This window comes from Rana temporaria, chromosome 2 (genome assembly GCF_905171775.1).
Source record: "Rana temporaria chromosome 2, aRanTem1.1, whole genome shotgun sequence".
Lineage (NCBI taxonomy): Eukaryota > Metazoa > Chordata > Amphibia > Anura > Ranidae > Rana > Rana temporaria.
Window position 1 is genome coordinate 61,151,247 of NC_053490.1, and position 25,645 is coordinate 61,176,891.

Below are 25,645 nucleotides of genomic sequence, written 5' to 3' on the forward strand. Positions count from 1 at the left end.
GTACGGGGCCTAAGGGAAACAGGCAGTGAAGCCGTGCGGCTTCACTGCCCGTTTCCTACTGCGCATGTGCGAGCAGTGCGGCGCTTTTATAAATGGGCCGGCTGCTTTCTGGGATACACACAGTTCCCAGAATGCAGCGTGCCCCATTCACAAGAAGAAACCGAGTGTAGGAGGAGGAAGAGGATCCACCGCGGAGGATAAAGAGGCAGATTCGGGACTTCCGCATAGCAACAGCTATTTCGGGTAAGTAAAAAAACATTTTTTTTGATTTTTGGAGTAAAAAAAATTTTCAGGGTGGAACTCCACTTTAACATCAGATGCATTTTAATTAAATGTCCTTTATTTTTATGTACATGATACACATTTTTCAATAGGAATTTTTTTTTCACACTATTCATTTTGGTCATTGCAAATTATTAAAAATGCAAATCCAATGCAAGTGATATCAACACGACACACCCTAACGCCTGTGTTATGTAGTGAACGAGCCTTTGCTTGTACATTTCCTATTAAGACACCGACTCTACTTATGACACCTTTGTTATGGAACTCTGAAATCTGACCCTAGCAGTGATGGGGGGTGGATTGTTTTTGTCTGTAGACTTTACTACTCTTATGTAAATGCTCAGTATTCTCATGTTCTCAGTGTCTATGGTCTTATAAGACTGCAGGATGGTGGATGAAGGAGCCAGCCAGCCATTGCTGGGCCACCCAAGCCCTCCAGCATGCAATGATCCAACATACAGACGTCTCTGGAGGAAGATCTTCTCATGGTAAACCTAATTATTTATTTCAGGTGTTTACATAACCCCAAAAAATGTATGCAGTGCTTTATATATATTGTACGATCACACCCGTCCTGTGTTCAGCTTTTACACAAGAGTGATCAGCAGGACCAATAGAGATGGTGAATCCCCCTATTTAGTGGTAGAGGCAGCAAAAACCACCTCACCATTCTATTCAAAACAAATACAGTTGTATGTGTGTGTGTGTGTGTGTGTGTGTGTGTGTGTGTATATGTATATATATATATATATATATATATATATATATATATATACTGCACTGAAACAACAAGCAGTTTAACCACTTGCCTACTGTGCACATGCACCCCCTTCCTGCCCAGACGAAATTTTAGCTTCCCGCACTGCGTCGCTTTAACTGACAATTGCGCGGTCGTGCGACATGGCTCCCAAACAAAATTGACGCATTTTTTCCCCCACAAATAGAGCTTTCTTTTGGTGGTATTTGATCGCCTGTGCGGTTTTTATTTTTTGGGCTATAAACAAAAAAAGAGCGTCAATTTTGAAAAAAACACTATTTTTTACTTTTTGCTATAATAAATATCCCATTTTTTTTTTTTAAATGTTTTTTTCTCCGTTTAGGCAGATACGTATTATTCTACATATTTTTGGTTAAAAAAAAAAATCACAATAACCTGGTTTGCGCAAAATTTATATTGCCTACAAAACGGGGGGACATGATTTTTTATTTTATTTTTACTAGGAATGGCGGCGATCTGCGTTTTTTTTCAGGACTGCGCCATTATAGCGGACACATCGGACACTTTTGACACATTTTTGGGACCATTCATATTTATACAGTGAACAGTGCTATAAATATGCATTGATTACTGTATAAATGTGACTGGCAGGGAAGGGATTAACCACTAGGGGGCGGGGAAGGGGTTAAATATATAGCCTTGGAGTGTTCTAACTGTAGGGGGAGGGGGGTCACTGGGGGAGGTGACCGATCTGTGTCCCTATGTACAAGGGACAAAGCATTGGTTTCCTCTCCCTGACAGGACGTCCCTGCTCAGTAACTGGGCAATCGCGGGCAGGCGCATTGTGTTCCCAGTGACGCGACGGGAGCGCGCGCCCCCTAGCTGCTTTAAATGACAGGACGTCATATGACGTCCTGTCAGAACAATAGGGTATTCCGCCCGCCGTCATTTGACGGCGTGCGGTACCCTAGTGGTGAAATAAAGCAAACATTTTCCTTCCCCATTAAAATAAAGTAAAATAAAAAATACTACCATTCCTATGTAGCAGAAAATATGCTTTATTTCAGTAAAAAATTGCAAAATTTGTGACCAAAATGGAATAATGAAAAAAAACACAACTCTGCACTGCAGCACAGTGAGTTGAATGACCAGTTTTGAATGTGTAATTTGGTTTTCATGCAGGGAAGGATCTGCAAAGTACTGCTAGAAATGACACAAGGGATTATGCACACGGACACTTATCAGGCATACACCTCAGTGTATTTCTGCGCATGGTCACAGGTGTTGACATACAGCTATGACCAGCAGCCTGTACAAATCAATGGAAGGCTGTCAGGAGCCCCAGCTGTATGCCTGTAACTGTACATTCTCAGATCATCCATCCCTGTACACGTGTGCGGTTACACATGTACAGCCGTGGCACTTGACAGCGTCTCCTTGACTTGTACATGTTTCTGGCCGCAGTTGTAAGCCAACATCTGAGACTCCTAGGTGCAGAAATATACCGAATTCTTGTGGTGGACACCTGAATGCAACTGTGTGCATGAATGATGCAAAATGAAGGAAAAACTTTCTGGACAGCCGCACTCCAAAAATAAATTGCATGCAACAAAAAGCATCAAAAAGCATGCCACAGCAGACGGGTAATAAGCTGACGCGTTTCACACCAAACTTTAGTGCTTAAAGCGGAGGTTCACCCAAAAAACAAGTATATAACATTACATTCAGTATACCTCAAACATGTACAGTATGCCATTTTTTTGGGGGTGTACATACGGTATTATCGGTATTTTCCTCCCGGCTTCCGGGTACTTGCTCCTGCGGGAGTGGGCGTTCCTGTGCAGTGCCGCAATGTCATCTGGGACTTCACCCATATGATTGACGTGCCTGAAAAAAACTCCCCCCCGGCGGATAAGGGGCGTCGCGAAAGTAGCTGAACCGCGAGTCGGCTCTATAAGGCGCCTGCGCACCGACTAGGAGCCGTGTAGAGCTGACTGCGCAGGCGCCGTATAGAGCTAACTCGCAGTTCTGTTACTTTCGTAAAGTCGTGACTTTCTGATTAGTATCCTAGAGCGGTGATTTCTCTTTTTCATGTGTGCATGAATGAGCCCTTGAAGTGAAAAAGCTTGTACAGCATTTAAGCAACATACAGAATATATTATGTGGGCTCTACCAACATTCACAATTTTGTTGCCCATAAATTTTAGTAGAGGATACAAGAATAAATGCTAAAGACACTACAGTATGATCCTCTGTACCTAGTATTCTGGTGATCTCTCTAGATCCTGCAATATTTAACCACTTCCATACCAGGCACTTATACACCTTCCCGCCCAGACCAATTTTCAGCTTTCAGCGCTGTTGCACTTTGAATGACAATTGCGCGGTCATGCTACACTGTACCCAAACTATATTTTTATCATTTTGTACCCACAAATAGAGCTTTATTTTGGTGGTATTTGATCACCTCTGGGATATTTATGTTCTGCAAAAAAAATAAAAAAATTACCGAAAATTTTGAAAAAAAAGTTTTCTTTGTTTCTGTTATAAAACATTGTAAATAAGTAGGTTTTCTCCTTCACTGATGGGCACTGATGGTACTGCACTGACGGGCACTGATAAGGCGGCACTGATGGGCACCGATGAGGTGGCACTGATGGGCACTAATATGCGGCACTGATGGGCGGCACGGATAGGCAGCATGGATGGGCTTGGATAGGCGACACGGATGGGCACAGTTAGGCGGCACGGATAGGCGGCACGGATGGGCACTGATAGGCGGCACGGATGGGCACTGATAGGCGGGAAATAATAGGCGGCACGGATGGGCACTGATAGGCGGCACGAATGGGCACTGATAGGCGGCACGAATGGGCACTGATAGGCGGCACGAATGGGCACTGATAAGCGGCACGAATGGGCACTGATAAGCGGCACGAATGGGCACTGATAGGCGGCATGGATGGGCACTGATAGGCGGCACGAATGGGCAATGATAGGCGGCACGAATGGGCACTGATAAGCGGCACGAATGGGCACTGATAGGCGGCATGGATGGGCACTGATAGGTGGCACGGATGGGCATAGATGGGCACTATCGTATGTGTTGTACTAATGGATGCCAATCAGTGCCAAACAATGCCTGCCAATCAGTGATGCCCATTGTGGGCACTGATTGGCATCCATTGCGGCACTGATTGGCATCCATTTTTTGTGTCCTCCTCATCCCTGGTGGTCTAGGGTGGCATCCTTTTTTTTTTTTTTTATCCCTGGTGGTCTATATGGCCATCCCTGGTGGTCCAGTGGGCATCCTCGGGGGGGGGGGGGGGGGGCTGTGCTGATAATCGATCAGCACAAACCCCCCCCCCCTGTCACAGGAGCAGCCGATCGACGCGAGTGAGGAAAAGCCGATTACCGGCTTTTCCTATTTACATCGTGATCAGCCGTGATTGGACACGGCTGATCACGTGGTAAAGAGTCTCCGTGAGAGACTCTTTACCTTGATCGGTGTTGCGGGGTGTCAGACTGACACCCTGCAACAACGATCGCCGCGATGCGCGCCCCCGGGGGCGTGCAGCGGCTCAGAATCCTGAGGACGTCCAGTCAGGATTCTACAACCACTTTGCTGACGTCAATATGTCATTGGCGGGCGGCAAGTGGTTAAAGTAGAATTCAAGCTTAAACTCACCTACACTTAAAACTGTCGCCTCTGCCCTCTTAACACGTAAGCTGAGTAACCTGAGTGAAAAAGATCTATGTACTTGCCTTTTTTTCAGCCTGCTCTGGTCTGGTCATGTGATCCCTTGTGTCAGCCAGAGGCAGATGCAGGGGAGAGGAGGGAGTGCTCCTACAGTGGCTGGTAAAGCCTGGGGCCAGAGGCGGCTCTAGGCTTTGTGAGGTCTTAGGCAAAACTTGACATGGGGCCCCACTCACGCCCATGATGGGAAAAATAATTCAAGGACAAGAGCCTCTTCCCCTGGCCGGTGGTTTGTGGGCAGGGGGCTTTCTGGAATCTGAAAGCCCCCTTTAACAAGGCGGCCCCCCAGATCCTGCTCTTTAATAACTAAGGGGCGGGGGCCACCCGGTGATGTCACCTGGTGAACCCGCCCCCTTGTGACGTCATTGACTGAGGGCATGCTGAGTCATTGACATCACAAGGGTTGGTGTCACCGATGTTCACTGGTTGTTAGGGATGCTGGCGGGCCCCGATCCTGAGTCAGGGCTCTTAACCCTGCCTGAGCACAGCAGTATTAAGGTCCCCTGTTCCTCAAAACTGGGGTAATGCATTGGGTAAGCTAGGCGGCCGCGAGGCCCCTGTGAGTGCAAGGCCTTAGGCGACCGCCTAATTATATCAGTGGTGCCTGTCAGTGCTGTCTATCAGTGCCCATCAGTGCAGCATTTTAGTGCCACCTAACAGTGCCCTTGAAAGCCACCTCATCAGTGCCTGTTAGTGCAGCCTATCAGTGCTGCCTCATAAGTGCACATCAGTGAATGAGAAAAATTACCTATTTACATAATTTTCTGACACAAACTCTTTTGGATCCACCAGGCGCCTGGACTGATGCCCGTCTCAGTGAGCCGATGAGAGCCTGAGACCGCTGCTCCCTGCCCATCCAGAGCTCAGCGCTCCAGTGAGTGCGTGGGGGGGGGGGAGTGGAGAGCTGTAAGAACCGAGCTATTGCGATTTTCGGTGGCTCGGTTTTCAGTGAAGAAGCGCCGGGGGACAGATGCAGCATCCACCTAGGTAAGTATAATGGGGGGGGGGGGGAGACATACTTAAGTCTCTAATATTGTGAAATATCGCAGAAAGAGACCATGTGATCTAGGCATCAAGGTCTTGTGATAGCATTCGGGATCAGTGTTTTCTTTTACTCAGTTCCTGTGATCTCTACATTGTAACGATGAATTCAAGGTATGTTGCTTTTAAACACAATTACATTGATCCAGCTTGGATAACTATGCATACTGATACTGTATACCATACTTGTGGAATTATTTTACAAGCCTGGTCCAGCTAGGACCAATGCAACTATACATATACCATACTGCAGCCAAGGGACTGCATGTGGCTCTTTGGTACTTTTTGTGTGGCTCTTGGGGCCCCTGCAGGCACCAATCAGTGTTTCTCTATTACCCTGTTAGCGCAGTGATTTCTAACAGTCTCATGTACTGCAATATGTCTGCAGTCTCTGCCCATCTCTTGCATCCTGTCTGAAGTCTCTGCCCATCTCTCTTTCATCATGTCCACAGTCTCTGCCCATCTCTTGCATCCTGCCCGCAGTCTGTACCTATCTCTTGCATCCTGTCTGCACAGTCTGTGCCCATCTCTCTTGCATTCTGCCTGCAGTCTGTGCCCATCTCTCTTGCATCCTGTCAGCAGTCTCTGCCCATCTCTCTTGCATCCTGTCAGCAGTCTCTGCCCATCTCTCTTGCATCCTGTCAGCAGTCTCTGCCCATCTCTCTTGCATCCTGTCAGCAGTCTCTGCCCATCTCTCTTGCATCCTGTCAGCAGTCTGTGCCCATCTCTTGCATCCTGTCAGCAGTCTCTGTCCATCTCTCTTGCATCCTGTCCACAGTCTCTGACCATTTCTCGCATCCTGTCCGCAGTCTCTGCCCATCTCTCTTGCATCCTGTCAGCAGTCTCTGCCCATCTCTCTTGCATCCTGTCAGCAGTCTCTGCCCATCTCTCTTGCATACTGTCAGCAGTCTCTGCCCATCTCTCTTGCATCCTGTCAGCAGTCTCTGTCCATCTCTCTTTCATCCTGTCCACAGTCTCTGCCTATTTCTCACATTCTGTCCGCAGTCTCTGCCCATCTCTCTTGCATCCTGTCCGCAGTCTCTGCCCATCTCTCTTGCATCCTGTCCGCAGGCTCTGCCCATCTCTTGCATCCTGTCCACAGTCTCTACCCATCACTTGCATCCTGTCCGCAGTCTCTGCCTGCAACCTGTGCCCATCTCTCTTGCATCCTGCCTGCAGTCTGTGCCCATTTCTTGCATCCTGCCCACAGTATGTGCCCATCTTACATTCTGTCCACAGTCTCTGCCCATCTCTTGCATACTGTCTGCAGTCTCTGCCCATCTCTTGCATCCTGCCCGCAGTCTGTGCCCATCTCTTGCATCCTGCCCGCAGTCTGTGCCCATCTCTTGCATCCTGCCCGCAGTCTGTGCCCATCTCTTGCATCCTGCCCGCAGTCTGTGCCCATCTCTCTTGCATCCTGCCTGCAGTCTGTGCCCATCTCTCTTGCATCCTGTCTGCAGTCTGTGCCCATCTCTCTTGCATCCTGCCTGCAGTCTGTGCCCATCTCTCTTGCATCCTGCCTGCAGTCTGTGCCCATCTCTCTTGCATCCTGCCTGCAGTCTGTGCCCATCTCTCTTGCATCCTGCCTGCAGTCTGTGCCCATCTCTATTGCATTCTGCCTGCAGTCTGTGCCCATCTCTATTGCATCCTGCCTGCAGTCTGTGCCCATCTCTATTGCATCCTGCCTGCAGTCTGTGCCCATCTCTTTCATCCTGTCCGCAGTCTGTGCCCATCTCTCTTGCATCCTGCCCACAGTCTGTGCACATTCTGTCCGCAGTCTCTGGCCATCTCTTGCATCCTGCCTGCAGTCTCTGACTCACTCTTGCACCCCGTCTGCAGTCTCTGCCCATCTCTTACATCCTGTCCACAGTGTCTGACCATCTCTTTTCTCATGCCCATAGTTTTTGACTTTATCCTGCTGTGTGTCTGCTATCTCTGACACAGAATATTCCCAGAATCTTATGTGCAGCCCTTTGTTGATGTTCAGGGGTGCACTTGACCCAGCCAGTCAGAGCGGTGTAAATTTCAGTTTTAATGAAAAAAAGAAAAGGAAAGCAGACAACAGTGTCTGGAGTTCCCTGCTTTATACATTGTATCTTATGTTGCAGCCAATATACTAATTAAACCATGTACAGTATATCAGCACCGTTGTCTGAATAATGTCCATTTTTTTGCAGGCAGGTTCTGAAGATTGTTCTTCTGGGACAATTGTTGTCTCTCTTCTTATGTGGAACATCAGTGGCCAGCCAGCTCCTTGTAGATAATTATATGGTGGACACTCCGGTAATGCAGAACTTCATCTCCTATTTTCTGCTGTCTCTTCTTTATACCGTCTGGTTGGCAGGTAGATCAGGTATGAGATACTTTTTTTTTTTTTTACTCTTAAACACAGACTATAATCGTTTTTTTTGGTTATTTGTTTATTTTTAAGCTTAAATACTGATTTATAAAAAAAAAAAATGAAGGCTCCATGCACACTAGCATTTTTTTTAAGCTCCTTGAAGCTGTTATTAGCATTGTATTCTGCTCCTAGAAGCTAAATAGTGTTATCCTATGTGCCCATGTACACTACATTAGGCTATTGGCATTTTTTGAGCATTTTTTTTTTTTTTATCTTCAGCATCTAGGAGCAGAATTTTTTTTTTTTTTTTTTTTGTAGCTTTTTTTTTTTCTTCAATACATTTTTCTTAGAAAAGTTCAGATCAAACAAATTAAGTAAAAATTACAACATTATTTAGTGACTCGGAGAAATAAATTCAACAGGCTGGTTGTACTTAAAGGGGAGGTTCACCCTATAAAAAAATTCTAACACTACATCCAGCCCAGTTCTGCATATAAAATTACACTGACCTTTTTTTTTTTTTTTTTGCCGTAGATAGCGTTTAGCCTTAGAATTCACAGCGGCTTCCGGGTAGGGAATCCCGCGGGAGTTCCTATTGACATGCCAATTGATTGACATGCTAAACGACGGCGCATACAGCGCGTCACGACTTCCCGAAGGAAGCTCGGGTCGGCTCGGCTCTATTTGGCGCCTGCGCACCGGCGCCGAATAGAGCCGACCCGAGCTTCTTTCGGGAAGTCGTGACGCGCTGTGTGCGCCGTCGTTTAGCATGTCAATCAATTGGCATGTCAATAGGAACTCCCACTCCCGCGGGATTCCCTACCCGGAAGACGCGGTGAATTCTAAGGCTAAACGCTATCTACGGCAAAAAAAAAAAAAAGTCAGTGTAATTTTATATGCAGAACTGGGCTGGATGTAGTGTTATAAACTTTTTATAGGGTGAACCTCCCCTTTAAGTACAACCAGCCTGTTGAGTTTTTTTTCTCCGAGTCACTATATAATGTTGTAATTTTTACTTAATTTGTTTGATCTGAACTTTTCTAAGAAAAATGTATTGAAGAAAAAAAAAAGCTACAAAAAAATCTTTTTTTCTGCTCCTAGATGCTGAAGCTAAAAAAAAAATGTTAAAAAAATGCCAATAGCATTTTTCTACGGCGAAAAAAAAAAAAAGGTCAGTGTAATTTTATTTTCTATCCATCTATGGCCTGCTAAATATTTCAGAACTGTGAGCGGACAGACTCTTTATGGTACAAGAAAATGGCACCATCGGCCTCCCACCCAACATCCGTTGACTGACAAATCAAAGGAGCCGGGCGGATAATTGTCAGCTTAAAAGGCCATCAAAATACAGTAGGCACAGCAGGAGATGTGTCCTTCCGCATTGTGTGGAGGGAGACTGCTTTTTATTTATTTTGAAAACCTCTGCAGCCTGAATAAAAATAACCTTTTGTTGTTTGGTGATCTTTACCCTGGATGAAGCGCACTATTTATGCCTCATATCATCATTTAGGATCATTTGGCTCTTGCTTGTGTCTGCTCTCTAATTGTGAAACCCATAGCTCCCAACTGTCCCTGATTTCGATGGACTGTCCCTGATTTGAAACCATGTCCCTCTGTCACTCTTTCCCCCTCTCCCCCTCATTTGTCCCTCATTTTGGTCTGGTTTATATAGTTGTGTGTGTGTATATATAAAAAGCACTCTGTATCTTTCAAAAAGTGTTTCCGAGTGCTAAACCTTTCATCCAATTTCTAAATTGCTGCATTTGTAAAATTTGAATGCCAATATAAAGGAAAAGTAGTGGTAAAAAAAAAGCCCTTGTAGATTTAATTAAAGTGGATGTAAACCTTCCATACACCCAGTGAAGTGAACAGCTTTAGATGATAAACAGGGATGAACAAAATCTCCCTACATAGGTTTTACATCCATATCTGCTATCTTCACATTTATACACTGTTTAGAAAGTTCAGATCGTGTTAGGAGATTTTCTCTTCCTGGTTAACATAGAGTGTAGTGTCTGGAATACAGCCAAGATAGCTAACATTTCTGATTGGAGGAAAGGCACACACCCCCTCTCATTATAGGCAGAGACTCTCGGAGGTGTTTTGTAATAGGACCTGCTCCCTGCTCAGGGCCGATCCTCCCTATAGGCTCACTATGCAAGCCACTTTGCGCCCCGCAAAGCTGCAAAGGGCCCCCCAAATTACTAGAGGCCCCGCCTGGTGAGAAGTCATTTTCGCCCCCTCACCCCGCTTCTAAACTCGCTGGCTGAGTCATTTCCGACAGCAGAACACCCCCTCCCCCCGCTTCTCAACTTTCTTTAATGTGACATGTCACTGTCGTCAGCGCCCCCTGCTTCTCATTTTTAATGTGCCATGTAATTTTGCTTAGGGCCCCAGGGAGGTCAGGATCGGCACTGTCCCTGCTAATCTATTTTAGCAACCTCCCTAGACTGAAGATTCAGGCTGCTTCTGTCTAAAATGTCTGAGAATTTGTCAGGAGTTATCAGGCTCATAACATAGGAACGGTTCAGGAGAGAGCCACGGGACTTAGCTCATTGAGGAGAGATAACAAAATACTGCAGATATATGTGCCCAGCTCAAATTTCATGAATCGGGTTTACACTTTAAAGCAGAGGTTATTTATTTTTTTAAAAGCCAGCAGCTACAAATACTGCAGCTACAGACTTTTAAAATATGGACACTTACCTGTCCAGCGCGCCCGCGATGACGGCAGCCGAGGCCGAGCAATGCACCCGCCACCATCCTTGGTGAGGGAAGTGAAGCGTTGCGGCTTCACTGCCCGGTTCCCTACTGCGCACGCGCGAGTAGCGCGGCGCGCCGTCACTGGTCTCCGCTCTCCTGGGAATAGAGCGTTTCCCAGAAGACAGCGGGGGGTGCGGGTAGGGGCGTGACTGCCGCAGGAGTGTATTCCCGGAAATAGGTGCAAATACCTGTCTTAGACAAGTATCTGCACCCCCTCCCCCCTGAAAGGTGCCAAATGTGACACCGGAGGGGGTTTCGAAAAGTGGAAGTTCAATTTTTGGGTGGAACGTCGCTTTAACCTTTTTTTTTTTTGTGTGGTTAATTCTCCTTTAAGGGGGTGTAACAGGGGGCGTGTCCTATGCCTACATACATTTGCCAGTAGGTCTCCCTCATTCCCATCTCAAAATGTTGGGAGGTATGTGAAACCTTTTGCCCTTTTTATGGAATTTTAGCAAACATGGGTTGAATCAGAGCTAATAGAGGCTTTATTCACATTTATGTTATGTGTCTGTAGCACAGATGTGAAGGTCTCATCTCTTGCTCAGTCCTTGGTTTTGATCTTGAACCGTTATCTGCGTCCTTTCTAAAACTTGGTGTTCTGCTGAGCTATGTAAAAAAAAACAAGATAAGCAGAGAATGTCTCATTGTTTTCACTGCTTTGATTCTTTGGAACAGGAGAAAGCGGACTTCTGTACATACTGAAAAACAAGTGGTGGAAGTATCTATTTCTGGCCGTGGTCGACGTGGAAGCCAACTATTGTTTGGTTAAAGCCTTCCAATACACCACCCTTACCAGTGTTCAGGTAAGAGGAAATGTTTGTTGGTTAAAGGATGCGCCCGCTGAGAAAAATATGTAAGCTGCTGACTTCCGTCTGAAAGTTACTTGCTTGTTTCTGGCTTCAATAATTAGAATAACTGACCCGGCCAAACATGATATTTCAGTGACTGGTAGAAGATAGAAGCTGTACGCAATCCCTAATGAACTATCGCTTTGTTAAATATACCTGTAGCGCCCTGCTCCTGTTGAACAGACGCTGCTTTAAATTTAGTGGGGGTCTAAGCTGTTATTTGGCTCAGATAAAAGTGATTAGGGGCAATTTAGCCTCTGTTCCAGCCGTGACTGTCCTGGCAGTATCCACCGTTTTTCGCCTGGGGGTGTCATTACCACCCCAGGCCAAGGGGGGCAGCAGTAAGGTCAAGGTGTATTGGGTGTTCCCCTCGGCAGCGAATCAGTGGGAGTGGTTGCTCTCTGTGCATGCCGGGGAGGGGTACTTAACCACTTAAGCCCCGGACCAATATGCTGCTAAATGCCCAAAGGCATTTTTACAATTCGGCACTGCGTCGCTTTAACAGACAATTGCGCGGTCGTGCGACGTGGCTCCCAAACAAAATTGACGTCCTTTTTTCCCCCACAAATAGAGCTTTCTTTTGGTGGTATATGATCACCTCTGCGGTGACAATTTTGAAAAAAATGAAATATTTTTTACTTTTTGCTGTAATAAATATCCCCCAAAAACATATATCAAATTTTTTTTCCTCAGTTTAGGCCGATACGTATTCTTCTACCTATTTTTGGTAAACAAAATCGCAATAAGCGTTTATCGATTGGTTTGCGAAAAATTTATAGCGCTTACAAAATATGGGATAGTTTTATTTTTTTTTTTTTTTTACTACTAATGGCGGCGATCAGCGATTTTTTTTCGTGACTGCGACATTATGGCGGACACTTCGGACAATTTTGACACATTTTTGGGACCATTGTAATTTTCACAGCAAAAAATGCATTTAAATTGCATTGTTTATTGTGAAAATGACAGTTGCAGTTTGGGAGTTAACCACAGGGGGCGCTGTAGGAGTTAGGGTTCACCTAGTGTGTGTTTACAACTGTAGGGGGGTGTGGCTGTAGGACTGACATCATCGATCGAGTCTCTTTATAAAAGGGATCACTCGATCGATGCAGCCGCCACAGTGAAGCACGGGGAAGCCGTGTTTACATATGGCTCTCCCCGTTCTTCAGCTCCGGGGAGCGATCGCGACGGAGCGGCTATAAACGAATAGCCGCGCCGTCGTCCCGGATCGCTCCCCACGGGAATCCGACCACCGCATGTAGCGGGGGGTCCCGATCGGACCCCCAACCCGCGGAAAGGCAGGGACGTACCTGTACGCCCATTTGCCTGTACGTGCCATTCTGTGGACGTACATATACATGCGGCGGTCGGGAAGTGGTTAAGGGACAGACGCCATTAGGGCAAGGTCGTCGTCTGTCGTCCTTCGCGCCTCGTGGCCCACCTGGCCTGAGGTGCGTGTCCTGAATCCTGGTTCCAGGACCACGTTGGCTGTGGGCTGTGACTTTGTTTGTAGGCCCAGTAGTCTGCCTTGCAAAGGTGATCCTGTGCTGTCCATCCTGCGGGAGGAAGCCACTTGATGAAGGAAGCCAGGGGAGGACCTATCCTGGAGAGGGCCATGCAAAAGGCTGGTACCTTGGTAGAAGGCCTGGAAACGTCTTTGAAGGATGCACCATACACTGAGAGGCCTGACAGTCTCGCCTGTCGGGCCTAAATGTTCTACCAAAGCTAAGCTGGAGAGTTTCGAGTGCTGAATCCTGTGGCAGAGGATTCCGGACCAAAGTGTCTCCTCATAAAGGAAGGTCTGTGGCAGAGACCGTACTTTACTTTGTGCGAGATCCCGGCTGCTAGGCCAGTAAGAGGGACCTATCCGGGTGACCAATACCCACTCTGGCTAGAGTGGCGACAATAACTGTTTGCTGGAAGAAGGAGTGTTTCCCTATCTGTGACTATACACCTGAACCTACCTACCTACCTACCTACCTACCCTTCCATCCTTCTTTTCTAAAGTTCTACAAAATAAATCCCAGAAAAATAAGTGCATGTGTGTGGACATTGAAATTCTTCAGACTCTCATTTCACCCTGGACAGGGAGAATATAGAGGCAACGTGCCACCCAAAAATAACCAGCAGCTCCTCCGGGGGTAGTGCTACATACCATTGAAAGAATTTTGTAATATTTGTTCGATAAGTGCAAATAAATACCTGTTTATCCTGACAGAAATCTGCTGAACTGATAACTTCCTGTACTCTCTGGTATTATCTGCGAACAATGTAACGGCTATTTTCTGTTATATTGCTCACAGTTCTCTTGGTGTGCTACAGAGAGATAAGGAAAGCGAGAGGTATTCTGTAGTCCTAACACACTTTCTGTCTTAAAGTGTTTGGAAATCTGAAATATGAACACAGCATATCCTTCTATAGCATGGGTCTTCAAACTACGGCCCTCCAGTTGTTCAGGAACTACAATTCCCATCATGCCTAGTCATGTCTGTGAATGTCAGTGTGTTACAATGCCTCATGGGATGTGTAGTTTTACAACAGCTGGAGCGCTGTAGTTTGAGGATCCCTGCTCTATAGTGTGTGCTTGTCTCAAGGAAAAGCATAAAGTGTAATTTCTGTCTACTGCTTCGCACCTCTGCTATCAGTACGAGTCATTTCTGACAAGTTTTTACTGACACCAAGAGAAAAACGGTGACAGGGGAGGGATCTCCAGCTGATTGACAGCCTTAACTCTCTTCCTTTGAGCTGTGTGAAGGGGGGCGTGTCCCTTCCCTCCTATCAGTTCTCAGAGCTCTCCTTACTGAGCTCTGTAATTTAAGCTCTACATCCTCTTTTTTCTAATCTCTAAATTCAGCACTTTGAACAACTGTAGAGAAGAGGAGAATGCAGATAGACGATAGAATTTATCTAGGATAATTTGTTTAATCTCTGTGTATCACCTGAGGACAGTCCCTTCACTGGGTATATGTAAGGGTTTACATCCACTTTAACCACTTAAGGACCCCTTCACACCGACATACGTCGGCAGAATGGCACAGCTGGGCACATCCATGTACATGTACGTGGCTCTTTAAGCCCAGCCGTGGGGTCGCGCCTGGTCTGAAGCTCTGTGACCGTTACCGCCGGACTCGCAGACCCGATCGCCGCTGGAGTCCCGCGATCGGTCCCCGCAGCTGAAGAACGGGGAGAGCTGTGTGTAAGCACAGCTTCCCCGTTCTTCACTGTGGCGCTGTCATCAATCATGTGTTCCCTTTTATAGGGAACCACAATCGATGACGTCACACCTACAGCCACACCCCCCTACAGTTAGAAACACAAATGAGGTCATTCATAACCCCATCAGCGCCCCCTTGTGGTTAACTCCCAAACTGCAACTGTCATTTTCACAGTAAACAATGCATTTTAAATTCATTTTTTGCTGTGAAAATTGCAATGGTCCCAAAAATGTGTCAAAATTGTCCACCATAATGTCGCAGTCACGAAAAAAATCGCTGATCACCGCCATTAGTAGTAAAAAAAAAAAAATAATAAAAATGCAATTAAATTATCCCCTTTTTTGTAAACGCTATACATTTTGCGCAAACCAATCGATAAACGCTTATTGCAATTTTTTTTACCAAAAATAGGTAGAAGAATACGTATTGGCCTAAACTGAGGAAAACAAATAATTTTTTTATAGAAAAAAGTAAAAAATATTGAATTTTTTTCAAAATTGTCGCTCTATTTTTGTTTATAGTGCAAAAAATAAAAACCGCAGAGGTGATCAAATACCACCAAAAGAAAGCTGTATTTGTGGGAAAAAAAGGACGCCAATTTTGTTTGCGAGCCACGTCGCACGACCGCGCAATTGTCAGTTAAAGCGACAGTGCCGAATCGCAAAAACTGTCCGGGTCCTTTAGCTGCCTAAAGGTCCGGGGCTAAAGTGGTTAAGGTGACAACAGTGCTCCTCTATAGATACAGTAGTTCAATCAGGGTTCCATGGAACCCAGGGGCCTTTAGAGGTTTCTAGGGGTTCCTTGAGCACTAAGCAATTTCTGCCTTTTCAGATAAGTTCTCATGACACCATTGATCTCTTTAGCTATCTGTCGGGTGTAATTCTTCCCAATGACCACAAATGTAAGGAGCATTCTTCCCAGTGACCATCACACTAATGTATCTTGAGTTGAAGATATAATCATTTTTAGCAGGGTTTCCCTGAAACTGGAAAGTTATTTCAAGGGTTCCTCTGTGTTAAAAATGTTGAGAAAGGCTGGTAAGCTGCAATATGTTTCATTTTTGTTCTTGAGTTTAAATAAGCTTTAACAAACTGGGAAGATCTTTGAGCCCTGGTTCACACTGGGTACGATTTGGAACGATTTGAGATGCGATTTGACATGTCAAATCGCATCTCAAATCGGCGGCAATTGTCGGCAATGGCACTGTCCTAATCAGTGCGATGCCGCATCTGCGATTTCAAAAAGTAGTTCCTGTACTACTTTTTGCGATTTCGGGCCGCGATTTACATTAAATTGCGGCCCAAATCACGGCAAAATCACGGCCGCGAAATCGCGGTAAAATCGCGCATTTTACCGCGATTTTGAATTCGCAGCAGTGTGAACCTAGGCTCAATGCTGGTTCCCTGGCCTGCACACCTTCGTGATCGCTATAAGTGGACCACACTCATCATACTGGGATTTTTACCAGTATAGCTAATGATAGTCCTCTATAACAACTCTAAAGCCCTGTACACACGACCTGCAATCCCGTCGGTGGAAAAAAACGTTGGTTTTCACGATGGGATTCCTGGCAGGCTTGCCCTGAAAAGCCGTGTATACACACGGCCACACAAAAACCTGCCGTTCTTTTGAATGGCAAAAACGCGATGACGTCATCGACTATGACGATCTGGTGTCTCGTCACATTCGATTCCGTCGCCGCCATCTTGCTACACCCCAGACTAACGTTGTATGCTACTGCGCATGCGTTGAAGTGTTATCGAGCATGCACGGTTTTTCTACCCTGCAGGTAAGCATACAGACGACAAACACTCTGCCTGAAATCCCAACGGGAAAATAGAGAGCAGGTTCTCTATTTTCCCGTCGGGATTCCCGGCTGTTTTCTTGACAGGAAAACTGCTAGGGAGCATACACACGCCCAGGATTCCCGGCCAAATGCTCTCCTGGCAATTTTCCTGCCTGGGAAAACCGGTCATGTGTACGAGGCTTAAAGTGGATGTAAACCCAAAAAAAATATTTGGGTGTCGCAATGTAGAGTATAAGATTTCCTATGTGTTCCCAGTCTTGCCACACAGAGTTAATCCAGCTCTGAGCAATCCTCTTTTATTGTTCAGTGAAAATGAATAGACTTCCAGATAAAACCCTGTCTAAATAAAAAGTCCTTTCCTCTCTCCTTGCTTTGAGTGACAGGTTATTTACATATCTAGCTTGGACATGTTTATCATATGTTATGTTATGTTTATCATAATATGAGGTGATTCACAGTTCATTGTAAATTACCAGGATGTGTTATGTGGGGGAGGGGTGGATTTCTCACGTTTTATACTGTGGATCACCTCATATTATGATAAACATAACATAACATATGATAAACATGTCCAAGCTAGATATGTAAATAACCTGGCACTCAAAGCAAGGAGAGAGGAAAGGACTTTTTATTTAGACAGGGTTTTATCTGGAAGTCTATTCATTTTCACTGAACAATAAAAGAGGATTGCTCAGAGCTGGATAAACTCTGTGTGTCAAGACTGGGCAGAGATGATAGGAAATCTTATACTACATTGTGACATAAAAAAAAAAAAAAAAAATTTGGGGTTTACATCCACTTTAAGTACGCAGCAATTTCACATTTCAGCTTTGGGCCTACTAATTCAGCAATAATGTTATCATTACTTGCAAATCATACCTTTGTAGGTTTAGGACAAATGAGGCTTTCTTTTGTATTGTCTTCCAAAAGTTTTATTTTTATACTTTCTATAGCGAGAAAAAAAATTTGATTAAAGGTTTCTCCCTGTTATGAAGATACTAAAAGTATGTTTTTGATTCAAAACATAGCATTGATTTTGAGGAACTCTATCAGGCCCCATTGACATTGGCAAGTTGCGCCCACCCACCACTCTGGCAATGGGTCCCGTTGTCTCCTGCGATATGAAGGGGGTATCCCAGGTGATTCAGGGAGTAGGACACAAGGAGAGGTCAGGTTCACAGAAAAAAAAAAAAAGTGAGAACATCCCATCGCTTTTTAAACCTTATTAAAAACATTTACATGTGTTATTTTTTTCTGTTTATTTAGCTTCTGGATTGTGTTGCGATCCCTGCATTGATGGTCCTTTCCTGGTTTATACTTCGTTCAAGATACAAATGGATCCATTACGTTGCAGTTGGTGTCTGCCTCTTGGGTGTTGGAACCCTGGTTTATACAGATGTCCTCTCTGGAAGAGCAGATGGCAAAGGTTAGAGTCCGAGTTTTCCTCTCTTCCACTGTTTATTATGCCATGTATTAGATGATGTCTTGATAGTCAATCTGTAATCAAATAAACAAAACCAGTCCAAAATTAGAATCTGAATCACAACTACTGTATGGTTTTATATTTGTGCAGCCTTACCTCTCAGGGATAGTTGTGTGTGCTGCTATTCAGTTGCATTCTCTGTTAACCACTTAACCCCCGGACCATATTGCTGGTCAAAGACCAGAGCACTTTTTGCGATTCGGCACTGCGTAGCTTTAACTGACAATTGCGCGGTCATGCGACGTGGCTCCCAAACAAAATTGGCGTCCTTTTTTCCCCACAAATAGAGCTTTCTTTTGGTGGTATTTGATCACCTCTGCGGTTTTTAGTTTTGCGCTATAAACAAAAAATAGAGCGATAATTTTGAAAAAATGAATATTTTTTACTTTTTGCTATAATAAATATCCCCCAAAGGAGGGAGGAGGAATAAGATGAACGGAAGTTCCACCTTTGGGTGTAACTCCGCTTTAACAAGGTAGCAGTGACAGTAGCACTGAAGCCTGACCCCAAGGCTATACAAGCTGGTTTTACAATCTCCGTTGGATCTACCATAAACTATGTAGTATAGGTGCTTGCCTTACTATGTACTAATTGAAGAGATTGTTTGAGTTTGTCCTCATATTACTTGGTTTTGGTAAATTTAAATTAGATTGTTAGAAGACTCTACAATCAAATTGTATTGGGTATGGCCAGCTATACAGAAATTATATTTTCTATGTGGTCTTGAGGTTCATATCACACTAGTAGTACCGCCACTGGTATCAACTCAACAGAAATAGAATCACTAAAGCTGTGTAAGAAAATTGACCAAAAAAGGTGTGTTCGACAGGAACCGGCTAATGTTCGGCCCGTGTCTACAGTTCCTCATGCGGCAGAAGCCTGTCAAGTGAGCAAGCTGGAAAACCATCATCCGATCATTGCTTGCAGACATTGATCACTGTGTTGGAACGGTGGGGGAGATCGCCACACAAAGATTGAATGTGTTAGTACAGCAATCTGTAAGTTTTTTTTTTTTTTTTTTTTTTTGTTCAGTCCACTGGGTTGAATAAAAAAGAAAAACTTCCCATGTGTATCAATCGAAAAAAAGCACCGAGAACACTCATCTGCTCCTACAGTGTTGCTACCTCACTGTCCAAACCAGTAATGCTGCATACACACGATAGGTTAGTCTGATTTTCATCAGACCAAACCGATCGTGTGTGGGCCCCATCGGTTATTTATCCATAGGTTAAAAAAATAGGAACTTGTTTTAAAATTATCTGATGGATAAAAAAACCTATAGAAAAAAACGATCGTCTGTAGGTACGTCCATCGGTTAAAAATCCACGCATGCTCAGAATCAAGTCGACGCATGCTTGGAAGCATTGAACTTCATTTTTTTTAGCACTTCGTTGTGTTTTACGTCACCACATTCTGACACGATCGTTTTTTTAACTGATGGTGTGTAGGCACGACTGATCATCAGTCAGCTTCATCAGATAACTGATGGAAAAATCCATCAGACCGTTTTCATCAGACTAACCTATCGTGTGTACAGGCCAATAGGAATTGCTCAGTCACTAGGGAAGATGGTACTGCACACAATCCAACCTGAAAAGTCTTCAACATTCTGTGGCCATCTTTTAGAAACTTATGCCCTGCTAATTGTCTCAATTGTGAACTTTCCAGTTAAAGCGGGGGTTCACCCAAAAAAAACATTTTTTAACATTACATCTAGCATACTAAGGACATTTACTTTCAGCAGGTCATTTTTTTTTTCTCCGTACATACCTTTTATATTCTGATTTTGTCCAGGGCTTCCGGGTTCCGATGACTGCGGGACTGAGCGTTCCTATACTTTGGTTATGATTGACGGCTTGTGAAACAGGTCCCCTGTCGCACAACGCGCGTCACCAGATTTCCGGAAATAGCCGAGCTGAGAGTCGGCACTATACGGCGCCTGCGCAGTCAGCTCTACACGGCGGGCGCAGGCGCCGTATAGTGCCGACTCGCAGCTCGGCTATTTCCGGAAATCTGGCGACGCGTGTTGTGTGACAGGGGACCTGTTTCACAAGCCGTCAATCATCTAACCGCAGGATAGAAACGCCCAGTGCCGCAGTCTTTGGAACCCTGAGGCAGGGATAGGAACGCCCAGTCCTGCAGTCATCAGAACGCGGAAGCCCTGGACAAAATCAGAATATAAAGATATGTACGGAGAAAAAAAAATGACCTGCCGAAAGTAAATGTCCTTAGTATGCTGGCTCTAATGTTAGAAGTTCGTTTTTAGGGTGAACCCCCCGCTTTAATAGTTGATTTTCCAAAGCTTTGGGCTCTAGGCGCAGCTTTGAATAGCATTTTAGCAGTGTCTACCTAATAGCTATATATTTAATTGAATAGGAAGGATGTTTTTTTGTGTGCCCATTGGTGAAGTTCCTCTCGTAATAATCATCTTGTATTTGTGCTGTTTTCTTGCAGGCAGTGACATGTTGTTTGGGGATTTCTTGGTTATCCTTGGAGCTTGCTTGTATGCAGTTTCCGATCTCTGTCAGGAGTATGTGGTGAAGAAGTTATCCTGTGTGGAGTTTCTGGCGATGCTAGGCCTGTTCGGGGCATTTGTCAGTGGGATACAGCTGTGAGTGCCTATACTTTTATTGCTGGCAAATTTACCTTAAAGAAGACCTCAAGCAGCTATGTTTATTTAGTATTGGATGGAAGATCACAAGAGCAAAATGTGGGTAAAACCATACCGGTGTAGCATGGAGATCTGTATCCCATGAAGATCGGTATCCCTGCCATCAACTGCGCATGTGCCGATTTCAGGCAATTGAAGTCGAGCGCAGAGCTACTGGCGACGAACACTGTGCGTTCCAATGGCGTGGAATTAGAGGAAAGTGGCCAGTCGGCCTCACGTCCTCGCTTCGCTCGGACGGCTCGCTCCGCTCGCTCGGCCTCCTGGCTCTTTTTTTAACATCCTCCAATCCACGGGGATGTTAAGGAAAGAGCCTGGATGCCGACCGAGGTTTCACTGGTGTGTACTGTCGTGAATCCATTGGAACGCATCGCACTTGCTTGACTTCAATTGCCTGAAATCGGCACATGCGCAGTTGATGTTGATCTTCATGGGATACAGATCTCCATGCTACACCGGCACTCTTAGATCTAGATCTTTTAGTGAACACCTCCCTCTACTGCTCCTGTTTTAATCGCCTATACAAGAGTTGTCGCATTCCCTGTTAGTCAGTGAGGGAAAACCCAATGTTGACTGGTGGAATCGGTAGGGTTGTGTCATGGACCTACCTATGGAATTGGAGAGTGTTCTGTGAAAGTGGGTGGTTCTAGTTTGAGGGCCTCATTGTGTGTTGGAGTGCTGGCAACACTGTATAGAAGAGGGGGGGGGGTTTGGGACTTTAAATGAGATGCGTTTTTAGCAGTATGCAATTAAATATATATATGGAATATAAAAAATGTTTCCATAATAGCCAGGCTCAAAATTACCAACCAAAAAAGCAATAAACCAGAGCACTATTTGTTTGTTTTTCCAGTGCTCTTTTTGCTAGACCAACTATAGGCAGGGGCATGGTCAGGTGATCACCTGCCCCTTATCTATTGATTAGCACTCCTGTGCTCCTATTTAGGAGACTTTAAAATTCCTAGTTAGGACTGCAGTAGACAGAGTGCCTTGACGGGGCCTGCAGCTTAAACAGGTATTTGCAAATACATGCAACTAAACCTCTGTTTTTAATGCCTAGAGCTAGAAAGGTTAATTTGGTTTATTGCTTTTTTGGTTGGTAATTTTGAGCCTGTCTATTATGGAATTTTTTTTTATATTCCATATATATATATATATATATAAATTGCATACTGCTAAAAACGCATCTCATTTAAAGTTCCAAAACCTCCCCCCCTTCTATCCATTTACAGGGATGGAGGCCTACGGTAGTTCTATCATATGCCTCATGTAAAGTCCCAACCCTATCCCCCCTTTTTTATGTTGGCAACACTGTATCCTGGCCTAGGCCGACAAGGCCCAGGCCTAGGGCAACACTTTGCAGGGGGGCAGCACGGAAAGAGTCCCCGCCGGCTTGCGCTACACTGTTAGTGTAGTGCCAGTCTTATGGGGCGGACAGGGCTGAGAGGCAAATTAGTCTAGCGCCCCCATATGGCGGCCACACTGCTTCTGGTATGCGGGCGGCCGGCATTCAGCAACTGTGGGGGGCACTTCTAGTTTTGACTGTCCTATCATCCTGGACCACAAACCTTCCTCACTGTGCTATATGTTTTCTGCTGCACCATTGACATGGTTATATCTTCTTAGTCCTCTCCATAAAATTATCAGAAGTAATTAAAGTAAAACTATAGGCAACATTTTTATTATTTTTTTGGGATAGAGTAAGGGAGGGTTATAGCCCCTGTCAGTTTCTTTTTTTACCATCCCTGTCCCATTGCAGAGATTTCCCTTCACTTCCTGCCCCATAGCCAAACAGGAAGTGAGAGGAAATCTATGCAAATTAACAGAATCCATTGCCCCCCAGGCCCTCAGAACTAGTGTCCGCGCTCGAATATTTCAGGACGAATCTTAAACAGCAAGGGGTGTGGTCTTGATAGGAAGGGGTGGGTCATATTTAAATTGGGGGGGGGCGAGTTTAGCCATGCCTAGGGCAGCACAAAACCTAAATACACTACTGAGTGTTGGTTTGTTCTGCATCACACCTCCTCCTCCATGCTTCACGGTGGGAACCAGGCATGTAGAGTGCATCCGTTCACCTTTTCTGCGTCGCACAAAGACACAGGGGTTGAAACCAAAGATCTCAAGTTTGGACTCATCAGACCAAAGCACAGATTTCCACTGGTCTAATGTCCATTCCTTGTGTTCTTTAGCCCAAACAAGTCTCTTCTGCTTGTTGCCTTTCTTTAGCAGTGGTTTCCTAGCAGATATTCTACCATGAAGGCCTGAGTCACACAGTCTCCTCTTAACAGTTCTAGAGATGTGTCTGCTGCAAAAGGTGGCTACTTTGAATAACCTAGAATATGAAATATATTTTCAGTTGTTTCACACTTTTTTGTTATGTATAATTCCACATGTGTTAATTCATAGTTTTGATGCCTTCAGTGTGAATCTACAATTTTCATAGTCGTGAAAATAAAGAAAACTCTTTGAATGAAAAGGTGTGTCCAAACTTTTGGTCTGTACTGTATGTGTTGGCCAAGTCAAATGGATCCCATCTATTGTGAACATAGAGTAATCTAATCCCTCATTACTTTTCTTTCTATTTTCTTTTATGTATCACCAAAGCATGGCACTGGAATCAGCCGCTGTTGCCAGCATTGACTGGAATTGGAATGTCGGTAAGTAACTTTTCTTTCAATAGAGATTTAGAAAGATGACATCACTCTTGTTTTTAAGAGGTGAGCACCATCTTTAAACACGTGCGGTCACCGTGTTTCTAAATATTCTTGAACAAATCAGAAGATGCTTTTATTATAATGTTTTCAGCAAACTAGAGAAGGTCGATAGCTGTAAACTTCCCTGCTATTCTATTTGTTCCAGCTCAGTGACACACACACTGTAGTGTCAAGTCAAGATCCGGACTTCATAAAGGAGAAGTTTGGTCTATATAAAAAACACACATGTTTACTCACCTCCATGCTGCCGCATCGGTCTGATTGATAGAAAAGTGAAAGCAGAAAAAGACCAAGTGGGTCATTGTGTCTGCCCCCCCCCCCCTTTTTTTTTATACCTTTTTTTTCTATTTAAATTTATACTTTTTTTTGTTAAACTTTTTTGTCTGTGTATACATCTGTTTGTCCCAAGCATGTCTGAATGAACTTAGGCCGCGTAAACACGATCGGTCCATCCGATGAGAATGGTCCGAAGAACCGTTGTCATCGGTTAACCGATGAACCTGACTGATGGTCTGTCGCGCCTACACACCATCGGTTAAAAAAACGATCGTGTCAGAACGCGGTGACGTAAAACACAACGACGTGCTGAAAAAATCGAAGTTCAATGCTTCCAAGTATGCGTCGACTTGAGCATGTGCAGGTTTTTAACTGATGCTTTTGCATACTAACGATCGGTTTTGACCTATCGGTTAGGCGTCCATCGGTTCAATTTTAAAGCAAGTTCTCATTTTTTTGACCGAAGGGTAAAGAACCTATGGGGCCTACACACGATCGTTTTGGACTGATGAAAACGGTCTTTCAGACTGTTCTCCTCTGGCGATCCTATCGTGTGTACACGGCCTTACTGTTGACTGACTCACTACCTCTGCTGGAAGTCTATTCCAAGCAAGCCACCAAAGATTAGTTTTGAACTTTCCTCCTGCTAGTATAGGGTCATGTCCCTGTGTTCTTGATCATATCTTCGTATTAAAAATACTGCCTGAAGATACATAAGATATTAGAGGTGTGCATCTTCACTGGTCTCATGATTTGAATTAGACTATCCTGTCAACAATTCAATTCTGCAATGCATCACGATTACTGCCCATGGTTTTCCTCAAATAATTCAATCAGTCAGAAGAACTCCTTTGTTTTTTTAAGAGCAGGTAAAATACAAAAATGGACACTCCCTGCATGTAGCAAAGTCTAAACACAGCAGACAACAACAGAATTTATTAAGAACTGTAAAAAAGTACTAAGTGGCACAGTCCCCCTTTATATTCCACAGTCCCCCTTTATATTCCACAGTCCCCCCTTTATATTCCACAGCTCCCTTTACATATGAAAGCCCCCCTTTACATTACACTGCCCCCCTTTACATTACACTGCCCCCCTCTACATTACACTGCCCCCTCTACATTACACTGCCCCCCTTTACATTACACTGCCCCCTCTACATTACACAGCTCCTCTGCACATTACACAGCCCCCCTGCACTCCCATGAGACCACCTGCAAACGTGGTCTAAAGTTACAAAAATAAATCACTGCCAGCCCCTCTGTTTTATGAATCCATCCTACAGTGTGTGTTAGTGTAAACAGATGCCTCTAAATACCTTCTCTCTGATCTTTTATGGCCGAACAGCACTTCAGCCGGTCATGTGACCTCCCCGACTGACGCGTGAGGGGATCTTGGCCCCTCCTGCTGTAGCCCTTACATCAAAGGAGAGCGCCCTTACATCAAAGGAGCGTCCGGAAGTCACATGACCGACCATGAAAGATCGGAGATTAGGTATATAGAGGCATCGATTTACACAGTGTGGGATGGATTCATTAAACAGAGGGGCTGGCAGTGATTTTTTTAAACTTGAGAGTATGCTGGCAGGATGCTCCCAGGAAAGGCAGGATGACGTCATGTGTGCAATCATGATGCAGCCGTTATATGCATTGACGTATTATTTTCAACACCCCTATAAGGTACACACCTTACATTTTTGGCAATATTTTATTATATCTTTTCATGTGAC

General features: G+C 44.8%; 1 protein-coding gene across 1 annotated transcript in view; it reads left to right on the forward strand.

Moving 5' to 3' along the window:
* Positions 1 to 517: 517 nt before the first annotated feature.
* The window catches only part of LOC120929057 (solute carrier family 35 member F2-like), a 32,644-nt gene continuing 7,516 nt past the window's right edge, over positions 518 to 25,645 (forward strand). The window contains exons 1-6 of the mRNA XM_040340251.1: positions 518 to 773; positions 7,979 to 8,154; positions 11,581 to 11,708; positions 18,042 to 18,201; positions 20,713 to 20,869; positions 23,531 to 23,583. Of these exons, the coding sequence (XP_040196185.1) occupies positions 673 to 773; positions 7,979 to 8,154; positions 11,581 to 11,708; positions 18,042 to 18,201; positions 20,713 to 20,869; positions 23,531 to 23,583 (775 nt within the window). The 5' untranslated portion in view covers positions 518 to 672. The remainder of the gene's footprint in view (positions 774 to 7,978; positions 8,155 to 11,580; positions 11,709 to 18,041; positions 18,202 to 20,712; positions 20,870 to 23,530; positions 23,584 to 25,645) is intronic.